The following is an 11,203-nucleotide window of genomic DNA, read 5'->3' on the forward strand; positions in this document are numbered from 1 at the left end:
GGCCCCCCAGGGGGCGGGGGGGGGGGGGCAGCCTGCCGCGGCAGACGGGCTGAGCTCCGTGAACCAGGCCAGGGCGGCGCACACCCAGAGGAGGGATGAGACTCGGGGCACGGAGCCCCTAGTGGGCAGAGAGAAGGTCTGAATTCCCCGGGTGGTGGGGAGACTGTTTGTGTTCGTTTACTCGGTCATCGCTGGTGCAGCCCTGGGAGGATCTCCACACTGCGATCCACCTGCCCTGCCCCACCCCAGCCAGCCCTGATCACGGGCACGCATGTATGCCTGGAGTACCCAGGGAGGCTTCTGGACATGAACCTGGAACCTCCCATGTGGGTCCACCTCGCAGAACACTGCATTTTACCATGTGCCACCAACTGGGCCCCAGGAGACTGCCCTGGAAACCCCCACCACGCTCTCTGCCTGGATTCTCCTGGGCTGGGGCCTATTGGCTGGTGCCAAGCCTGGCACATGGCACCACCCTGGCCAAGGGCCTCTGACTGGGACCCGTCCAGGCAGCCTGACAAGAGGCAGTGCCAGCCACAGCTGCTCTGAAACACACGGGCAGCAGCAGGACAGCTCCAGCTGCAGGCAGGGGACATTGGCCAGACGGGTCGGAAGAAACACTCTGGAAACCGTGTCCCAGTTCTGCCTCTGCCCCGGAAGCACTGACCTTGAACTGAGAGGTTCGCTATAATCCAGGGAGAGAGCAACGTCCCCACACGCCCTTGGTGTGCTACAGAGGGAGCCCTGGGGGTCCGACTCTGCACCTGGCCTCAGCCCAGGGAGGGACCTGCTGCTTCTCAGTCCTGGGTTTGAACGAGAAATCGACCCAGGTCTCAGCCTCACGTCAGCAACTGACAGTGCCAGACCTGTGCCAGCCAACACCGTGGTCTTTGGACCCCTCAGGTTCCTGGGAGTGGGAACTTCTAGGGTAGGGGGCGAGGAGGGGCCCACGAGGACTGTCTCCCCGGTGCTGCCCCACTCTCTCCAGTGGGCTGTGACCCAGGTGTCGCAGGCACGGAGTACCTAAGTCAGTGTGTGCCAGGCAGGAGTATGGGGAGCCCGCCGCAGCAGAGAGGCCCCACGCCCGGCACAGCAGGCTGCATGGGGGCCCAGCAATGACAAAGCCATTGAGGGGGTCTACAGAGGGACAGGTGCGGTGGCAGTGCTGGAGCTGGCAGTTTGGTGCCCCCAATGCCTATCCTGACCATGCTCCTCCCGCCATTCCCCGAATCAAGAGCAGTGTGGGCTTTGTCTGAGGGTGTGGAGGGGCCTGTGAGGCTGCCAGCCTGGGTGGGCGGTGGGTGTCCAGCGCAGTCCACCCAGTCCTGGGCCCAGAATGCTGTCCCTCTCTACTGGATCTCAGCCTGGCCATGACCTCCCCAGAGCCCCCACGTGCATGGCCTGCACACCCGGGCTGCCTGTCCCCACTGGCGGCTGATCCTGCGCTCGGGGTGGCCGGCAGCTGCCTGCTACTCCAGAGTGACTCGGGCTCCCCTGACAGCGAGTACCTGAGTGCCCTGCAGACTCAACACCTTCCCTGCCTCTGTGCTTTCCCGGATTGCTCCCTCAGCCCTGGGGCGCCCCGGGGTCCCCTTATGGTCAGATCCTCTGTTCCCAGAGGCAATGGCCCTTTCTACTGAACTTCCCGGTAGCCCAGGAAGTGGCTCATGTCCTGATGGGACCCAGACTGGCCACGGACAGACGGAAGCCTTGCCCCATGGACAAGGGAAGCCACGTTCTGGGGAGACCAGAGGGGGCTTGGGTCACGGAGCCTGTGCCTGCCTGCCGTGCAGTGCCCCTTGGTGACCTGGAACTGCCAGATGGGAGGCCCATTTGAGGACACTGCAGGTCAGGGCCATGGCTCTGAGTATGGTGGCAGGACATTTACCTGCTTGTGGCTGCTTCCAAACCTGGGGTCACCACCATGGCCCCTTCCTCAGGGCAGTGAGATGAGGCAGCTGTGGCAGACCTGGCCTCACGGTGCCAGCAGGTCAGGTGCTGCGTGCCAGGCGCCGGGACGGGTTGCCACAGCTGTTACCACTCTTATCCCAGGCCTCAATCTCGGTTTTATTTTATTCCAGGTTTTTGCCATAGGGTACATGCAGTCACCAGAGAGAGAAAGTGAGAAATCGCGCCCCAGGGGAAATGGCCACACCACGGTCCCTTCTCCTCCGTTCTCGGGCTTTTGGGCACACACACGTGTCCAGCATGTTCTTTTTCAAGTTGCTGGGTCCAGGACTATGCAGTCAGCTATGTGGGACCCAGAGCCTTGACCACCATGCCACCTGTCCCCATTCCCTTTATGAATGTTGCCATGGCTAAAATGTGGAAATGGCCTCTTTTAACCCAGGGACTGGGACAGGTGTCACCTCTGCCCCTCACCTCGTCTTCATGTCACCATCACCATCACACACAGCTCTTACTGAAATCTGAAGTCCAATTTCCCAGCCTGAGGGCTGCCCGACAACCCTAGGGGCCCGGATGCACGGTGGTGAATTCAGACTTGGTTATGATTTTGGTCAAAGGGGACCTTTCATATTGACCTATGGACGCACACGAAAGAGATCTGGTCCTGTCAGTCTCCCCGGTATAAAATGTCATTGGCATGTGTCCTGACTCTTGGCTTAAGAAGCACGTGCTCCCTGTGAGTCACCAAGGTTTGCAGTGTCGGCAGGGGGCCTCCCCGCGGGGGCAGACACAGCAGGCCTCTGTGTTCACAGCTGCCTGCTCCCTGAGCACCACGCAGGAGGGGACGGTGCTCCTCGGTCTGTGAGCTCAGTCGGCCTCTGGGATGAGATGGACTTCACCGTCTAGAGGTTTCCAGAGGAAGGACTGCTGGGCCTCTGGAGCCCCCAGGACTGTGAGCAGGAACTGGGGCTCCCCGTCCCCAGCTCATCCCTCCAAGTGAACTGATCACAGAGTGTTAGAGGGAGCGGAGCCTTTCTGTGGTGCTTTCTGAGGGGCAATGTCATCACAGAGGGGTGTACACGATTTCCACAAATGTCACAGACCACTGAAATGTCCCTCCGACCAAGGCTGAAACACACTACAACCCAGTCAGAAGTGGAAAATGCGACCACCCTACTGTGTTCTTTGTCTGCCTGAAGGGCCCTCAGAGGGCAGGTGGGGGTCTGGGTGCCGGGGAAACGTCCCCAGCAGCCAGTGGAGCCGGGTAGCCGGCCTGGCACCCAGGGACCGCACGAGGCACAGGGTCTGTGTGGGAGGGACTTGCTCTCCCATCTCGGGCGACCTGGTAGAAGTGAGTCCACCCTCGGCAGCAGGAGTGCCTCTGCCTGTCCAGAGCCTGCCAGGGGAAGGCTCGACAGCTGCTTGGTGGGCCCGCTAGAACAGAGCCAGTGCCAGGTGGCACTCGCCCAAATGGCGGCCAGGTGAGAACGCCACTAGCATTGTGGGAACTCTGGGCGGGCTGTCCTGGGCGCTCTTGACGGCGGCTTCCCTCATCAGACAGCTTGCGAGTAATTGCCTCCATTTTTCCTCCTCCTAATCGGTTGTGGAATGCTGTTGTCCTTGGGTGACGTCTGCCCTCATTTGAATATTACTACAGATGTCTCAATCAGAAATCAATTAGACAGCCTGGCGGGGGCTGCCAGTCTCAAGGGTCTCGTCCTCCACTCCATACTCCTGAGTCTACTGCTTCTGTGTTCGGAAACTCCCTGGCCATCTCCACACCCCATCTGGTTAGGAAGCGGACACCGGAAGGGCGACTCCCCTGCCCTGACGTCTGATCTGGGCTAAGCGTCTACCCTCCTGCTTGCTCTCACAGAGGGTGTGGCACGAAACCCTAAGGGAACCCTCCTCCCCTGGGGCAGGATTATGGTCGTGGCCCAACAAGCCAGCCCTGCTGCTTAGAGAGAGGGCTCAAGGGTCCCGAGCTCAGGTGCTGAGGCGGCAGGACACAAACTCTCAACGCGAACACCAGGTTGTAAGCAATCCCTAAGGCCACACAGGACACTTCCAGTTGTAGTCATCACTAGCCGGTGGACGAGAACTTTCTGGTCAGTCATCTGCTCTTGCTCCCTGTATGATAAGCTTGGTTTTTATGCCTCTAAATACAGGAACCAGATAATTTAAGTTTTATTTAAAGGAAAATAAAGGTAAGGGTGACAGAGACCCAAACTCCAAGGACCACGGAAGTCTCCAAACCTGAACCCTTTCAGAGTGACATGACCAGGGGCCAGAAGGTGGTATGGTGGTTAAGGCGCTGGACACTCCGACATGGCCAACCAGTTCAAATCCCGGACCTGGTGATTTGCTTTCTCACTTTCCTTCTCTCTTTCTCTGTGTCTCTCTCTGGTCAAAAAATAAATGAATGAATAAATAAAAAATTGAAATGCATAATTCTTAAAAGAAAAAAAAGTGACCAGACCTCAGGGCCTCCATACCCTGACTCTGGTCCTTTGAGTATAGCAGCTTCTGGCTTTGAACAAAGCCCCCATCTGCAAACCGAGGGGTGACTGGAGGTGTGGGTGGAGGGCAATGGAGCAGAATCTGGGGTGACCTCCACGATGCCGCTGTTAGCCTGTGGTCCAGGCCATCAGGCAGCGGGGCCACTGGTCCACAGTAGGCAATGACCCGGGTCACCGGCATGGATGACTGCCCTTCATGCTGATCTGAGTAAAGACACCATGGACCACACGCGTCCTAGTCCCTCCACACGAGACACTTGCAACTTGTCTTTGGGTGACATTTTCTCCTTTAGGTATCAGACGGGTTTGACTTAATGTCTGGTGATGGCCCGTGTGCAGACGTAACTGGGCCCTCCTCGGAGATGAGTGGACATGCTCGCTCCGTCCTGACAGCAAAGGACAGCGCCGTTCCAGGGAAAAGCCACGACAGAGCTTCCCTTAAGCCAAATTAAATCAAGTACTGGTGCAAAGCCTGGGGTAAAATATTATTCTGTTCCACTTTTCATACTGTCTGACCTCGTCCCTTAGCAACAGGACTGGGGCTAAACAAAGGCAGTTGTTCAAATAATTCGATGCCCCGTGTGAAGAGGCTAATCGCTTTAGTCTTGAAGTGTCAGTGATTCATAATCTTGGACTTTCGGGTTTGATTTGTATTCTTGCCTGGAACGGGAGAAGGGTCCGGCTGTCTGGCAGCTGACAGCGGCGGGCTCTGAGAGCCGTGGACGGGGTCGCGGCGCCCTCTAGTGGCCGCTGGAGCAGCGCGGCGGCGCCTGCAGCGGTGAGTCGGACAATCCGGGCTTCCTCCACCTCCTGGGGAGCCCGGCCTGACCTCCCGCAGCTGAAGGGCCACCCGACCACGCGTGGAGCACGGCCAGTGCGTGAACAGACAGTCCCCTGTCCCGGCGTCTCAGATGTCTCCCCCACGCTCAGCGCCATGTGCCTGACATGTGCGAAAAATCCTTGCTGAGTGAATGGGTGAAGCTGGGCATGAAGAGGGCTCCTAATCAGATTCCGACTCCGCAGAGCAGTGTTTCTACTGAGCACAATGGACCGCTTTAGCCAGCTGAGGGAAAGCTCTGCTCTGATAATTTACTGGTTTAAAAGGTTTCATTCTGTCTCAGTGGAAGCAGCCGACTCCTTGGACTCCTCGGACTCCTCGGACTCCTCCGCTGGAGTTCAAAGGCCTGATTCACAAAAGAGAACGCTGCTCGCGGTCAGGAACTAAGGATGTGCTTTTGAAGCAAACGCCTGGTTTGGAGATCAGACTGCAGCCTTGAGGCCAGAGCAGGGGGCCCATCGCCCCGCCACCCGCTCCTGCAGACTCCAGGCAGGCCCGCGGAGGGCGCCCTGGCCGCCTCGGGGACACTGGCACCTGCCAGCGGAGCGGCTCCCTCCCGCTCCCGCGCCCGCCTAAAGGCAGGATTCCAACTTGCTTAAGGCTTGAGTCCATAAACCTTCACTCTTCCTGACACCCCAGAGGAGCCCTGGGACAGCCCTACTCAAATGCCATTAGCATATTTTCATTTTTTAAGTCACAAGGAAAAGTTCTCGGGGAGAAGGACCGTGTAAGCATGGGCAGAGTTCAGAACCTCTGAGCGTCCCCTGCAGGGCTGAGCACTGGGATGGTGGCGCCCAGCCAAGCTCCCTCCAGGTGGTATCCACCTGCCGGTGTCCCCCTGGGCAGAGCCTTGCCCACATTCACCTCCACCTGGCTCCACGTGGACGTGTCGCCAGCCAGACACCGCCCAGGCGCCCCAGGTATTGGCTGGACCATGAACCCCGGGACAGCCCATCCTGGCCCCTGCTGCCTGGTGGGGTTCAGAGCTCCCACAGAGCAGACTCTGGGTCTGCCCGGGAGTGGCCAGGAGGGCACCGACTTCTTTCTTGGGTCTCCTGCCTTCTTGGCCAGTGTGCCAGTGCAGCCCCGGCCACTGGGCACTCGGAACCCTCAGAGTGTGGTAGCACCAAGCCCTGAGGGCTGCTGGGGATAGAGAGGAGGGGGTAGCTCTTGGCTTCAGGGAATATGGAGTGGGTGGCCAGGGTGAGAATGAGAGGCACCCAAAGAGCCAGTCCCAGATAGACTGAGGGTCAGGTGCCATAAGAGACATCAGGTAGCGGGCCTAGGGGTGGGGATGGTGATGAAGGGCACCAGGAAGATGGGAGAAGGGACAAGGAAGGCTTCAAGGAGGAGGTGGCACTTGAACTGAGCCAGAGAAGAGAGGAGCCTGCTGGGCGGTGAGTCAGGGCCAGTCTCCACCTTCACACTTGACTCCTCCAGGCCCATTCTACCTTAACCGGAGAAGTAGCAGAGCCTCAGAGAGCTCATGCACGAGGAGTGGCAGGTCCACTGCGCTCAAGGGCTGTGGTACAGTGGCCCTGAGGATGAGGAGAGCCGGTGAGTGGCAGTAAGGCACGGACAAGGAGTGGAGGGTCTAGGAGCAGCTCCACCCCCCGGGGCAGGGCAGTAAGCAGGTGCTGTCCCTGCCCCAGGAAGTCGAGGCCACTCTGTGAGAGGACAGGGCTAGAAGTCACCCCGGAGGGGAAGGATGCATGGCAGGGGCACACCTGCCATGCTCGCTGCCACCCCCACCTCACTTGCTCTGCACAGGACCTGACCTGTCCCTGCTCACACAGCTGCTCCGAGGGATCCTCCTTTGAATGCTATCGGGTGTGTGCTGGGAGAGGCAGAGGGCAGGGTGGAGAGGGGAGGAACAAAGCACCCCCCCAGGGGGATGGTCACGCTGCAATTCCTTCTCTCCCATTCTCAAGATCGTGGGCCCCTACACACACACACACCCCAGCGCGTTTCTCGAGTCACCAGGCCCAGATCTTGAACTGAGCTGGTGACCATGTGGGACCCAGCGCCTTGACCACTACAGCACCTGCTGGCCCTCACTTTCACTTACTGATGAGGAAACAGGAGAGGAAGTGGCCTGGCAAAGGTCACCAGGCTTCCCAGCACCTCCTATGCGAGGGAAGCCTGTCCCAGTGCAGAGTAAGCTGGGACCCGCCCAGGAAAGGCCAGTCGGGGACAGGAAGGACAAGGGCCACTGTGGGGCTGTGGTTTCTGAGGGCGCACTTCCCTCGCAGTGGGGGGCGGGAGAGCTGCTGCCAAGTCACACCAGTGTCTGGTCCCCGACAGTCGGAAACCAAGGCATCTCTGGGCTGACCATTCAGGGGCACGAGAGTCCCTGTGACATTCAGCACCCCCACTCTGGAAGGCTGTCTGTACAGACACCATGGAGACCTGTTGCCGCCCTCCCCCACCTCTCGTGAAATTGCACCTGAGGGACACTCTGTGACGGAGCCGGTGACTCCTGACAGCGTCCTGAGACAGTGCCAAGGGAAAGAGCGTCCTGAGACAGTGCCAAGGGAAAGGGGGCGCAGGACTGGGTTCGAGCCATTCTCCAGAAAGCACAGCCCTGGCCTGCAGTGGCTCAGACCAAGCTCTGCAATGAGAGGTTCTCCTGGGAAGGAGACACCTGCAGGAGGGAGGGGCCGCCTCAGCCCTGGTGCCCAGGCCGCACGGCGCCACTGAGGACCCGCGGGCGGGCACAGCCCTACACCTCCTAGAGCCAGTCAGGACGGCAGCATTTCAGTGTGGATGTGCAGGTACCTGTGGCCAGATTCACTCCACTCGAGAGGGGCAGAGCTAGGACTTGAACCCGCATCTGCCACCTTGAGGCTCAGGCCCCGCCACAAACGGGAGCCCACCATGAACGTGCGCTCTCAGCTGACAGGTGGGCACACATCCCCAGCAGGCTCAGGGGGTGGGGGGACACAGGGGGCACTGGCTGGTGACTGATGAGTCCTGACACCGAACCACGGGCCTCAGCACTTACCCCTTCCATGGGCGCTATGAGCAGGTCATAGAGGGCGCGCAGCGGAGGCTTGGCCAGCGAGCTCTGCCTCCTGGGGAGAGACGAGGTCCCGTCCTTGACGGGTGACACAGCGCTGCTGAACAGGCTCGTCATGCTCGGGCAGCTCCTGAGGGGACAAGGACTAGGTCAGTCTAGCCGTCGGCCACCATCCTGCCCATGTTCTTTGCTCCCCAACGCAGGGGAGAGGCTGTCCCCTTACCGGCCTCCCTCTCTCCCAGTCTCCAGCCCCTTTCCTTCCCTTCCAGGCAATGTCCACGGAACAGCAAGCCCTGCTGAAGCCGCAGAGCCAGCCAGCCGCACACCACAGCATGCGTGTCGGGGGTGCTGTCCTACATAGACAGCTGGCCCAGAGCGCTGCTCGAAGGGTGTCATTACATCCTGCATGGTGGGCAAACCTGGGTCCATCAGGGAGGAAGACCCCCGACCCAATTTGTCTAGGCGGGGAGGCAGACATGAGCTTGTGGCCGGCCTCGGGCTTGGATCGGCTGTGGCCCACTGAGGCCCATGGTGCTCCATGCAGCCTGTCAGACATGGACATAGGAGCCACCGGCCAGGAGCACCTCAGAGCCGGCCAGCAGCGGCTGCAGGGTTTGGACTGCCCTCTGATTTCTGCTCCAGCGCCTCCTGGCACAGTGGCCTTTTCAACCCCAAGGGCCCCCGTCTGCATGGTGACACAGGATGAGTTCCTCACTCATGAGGAAATTGTTTCTCAGCTGGCCGTGGGTGCACAGACGGCGCACTGCTGGATCCCACGTGGCAGCCGCGGCCAGAAACCCCACCTGGTCAGGCATGACATGAGTGCCCAGGCTCCCATAGGCTGGAGGACCGGAGGAGGGGACGGCGACATCACCAGATCCTGGGGAAAGTGCTCATCTCTTTCTCTCTCTCTTTAAAAAATAATTATTTAGTTTTATTTATTATTGTTATTTTAAAATTTGTTATAGGGCACATGTGCTCACCAGAGACAAAGAGAGAAAAAGTGGGACAGCAAGCTGTGAGGCCTGGGCCTCGGACTGCAGTGGGCCACATCCAGCACCTTAACCGCCACCCTACCTGCCAGCCCCCTGCCTGGCGTGCATGCACGAATGCTCTATTGTGGATAAAGGGGAACACGAAAAAACAATTCTGGAACGCCAGCTGTCTGCAGTCTGTCTCATGGTCGCTGGGGAGCTACAGAGGACAAGCACACAGGTGAGTGGCAGAAGAGGTGCGTCCGGTGCAGGGACGAGGCACACGTCCCTCAGAACTTGCCCTGTGGCCTGGCCAGTGTGGCCTCAACACAGCTGCCTGGTGACATTCTCTACTCGACTACCAGACGGAGCTTTCCCAGCCCCGATCTGGATGCTGGCTTAACCCTAGGTTCTTGCTAGGTATGCAGAGCCTCGAGGCTTTGCAGACACACCAGCGAGCAGAGGTCTGAAAGACCCAGTGGTGTTGCTCAGGTATGGCTCCTGCCCTGGCCCGCCCCCACCCACCTCAGTGCGCTCCATGGCGTCCACTTGACCTAAATTCTGGAGTGGTGCCAGGCTGGGCTCTGAGCACCCTCCAGCAGGCAGGAGCAGAGCAGGGCAGCAGGGCACAGAGGGCTGGGAGCAGCCCCCGTCAGCTCCCTGGCCTCGCTCACTCAGTAAATGTGTAATTACAAGAGACGGGGGCCGCGGCGTGTCTTTGCCATCAGAGCCAGCGATGCAAGATACCCCTGGAGTGACACTCAGAGGCTCACTTAATTCCACAGAACACGCTGCAAAGAGCAGTCCTCCCCTGAAGGAGAGATTACCAAATTGCTCTCCCGAGGAGGCGCTCCGGTGTGACACGCAGTGTCTGTCATGGTGCTGTTTGTTCTACGCACACGTGTCCTCAGCAGACAGGGGCAGGCCGAGAGCCCTCACACCCCCCAGGCAGCAGCCGGGGCAGCGCCGCCTGCACCCTGCACCTCTCGTCTCAGCTGAGACAGCACCACCTGGACTAGGGGCTCAAGACTTCCCCCCCCCCGGCACCCGAGTCTGACGCACCCAGCTGGGGGCATCCGGGGAGGCCCAGGCCCCCAGATGGTGCTGTGACCACAGGCCCTCACGGTGACTGGTGGGGCACCCCACAGACAAAGGCCCTTCTGCAGAGTAAGTCCCTGGTTGGAAGGCAAGCTCCTCTGGGGGATTTGAGACCAGGACAGTCCCAGCTGCTTGGGGACACAGCGGCTCCTGGCTGGCCCAAAGCACAGTCACTGGCTCCAAAACCCCCAGCCCACCTCACCCCTCCCTAGTGATAGGGCACATGGGGCTGGAGGCTGGGGCAGGGCATTCTGGCTAATGGCGGGAAGGGCAGGCGTCTGTAGGAGAGAGGCCTACAGTGAGGAGCGGCTCTGGCCTGAGCTGCAGCTGGAGAGCAGGGGGACCCTGGTCTCTGAGCCCAGAGCAGCACTGACAGGGACTGGGGAGAACCACCTACTCCCCGCATCCCCCGTCCGGTGCTGTGGCGGGGTGCGGGGTGAGGTACTGCTCCTCAGCAGTACCTCAGGTGCTGTACTCCTCTGATTTCTGTGAGGCCTGTAACAGTGCTTTTCACTTTCTAGAAGGGGAGCTTTGGGGTGGAAACACGCATCCCACGTGACAGGAGTGTGACCAGCTGGCATTGAGCTGCCCATTGAGGAGAGAAGGAACTGAACACAGCGAGGGCAAGAGGTCTGCACAGGACGGCCAGGCAGGTCAGGTTCAGGCCTCGCATCTGGGGGCAGGGGTCTTCCGGGCGCCCTCCCAGGCACCGCAGTCCTTAGTGGAGGTAGGCTGCTCCAGGACTCATGGCTGCACCACTTCCCCGGCTCCAGCAGGTGGCACTGGCTCGCTTTCCTGCCATTCACTGCCAGGGCCCAGCTGGGGCCGACAGCCCCGCTCCTCGCCG

General features: G+C 60.0%; 1 protein-coding gene across 1 annotated transcript in view; it reads right to left on the reverse strand.

Annotated features, from left to right (window-relative positions):
• TTC28 (tetratricopeptide repeat domain 28) overlaps positions 1–11,203 on the reverse strand; it is a gene marked incomplete in the record, with an annotated part of 584,271 nt that overhangs the window by 17,392 nt on the left and 555,676 nt on the right. The window contains 1 exon segment of the mRNA XM_027771579.1: positions 8,270–8,414. Within this exon segment, the coding sequence (XP_027627380.1) occupies positions 8,270–8,414 (145 nt within the window).

This window comes from Tupaia chinensis, unplaced genomic scaffold, assembly GCF_000334495.1.
Source record: "Tupaia chinensis unplaced genomic scaffold, TupChi_1.0 Scaffold000226_1, whole genome shotgun sequence".
NCBI classification, from domain to species: Eukaryota; Metazoa; Chordata; class Mammalia; order Scandentia; family Tupaiidae; genus Tupaia; species Tupaia belangeri.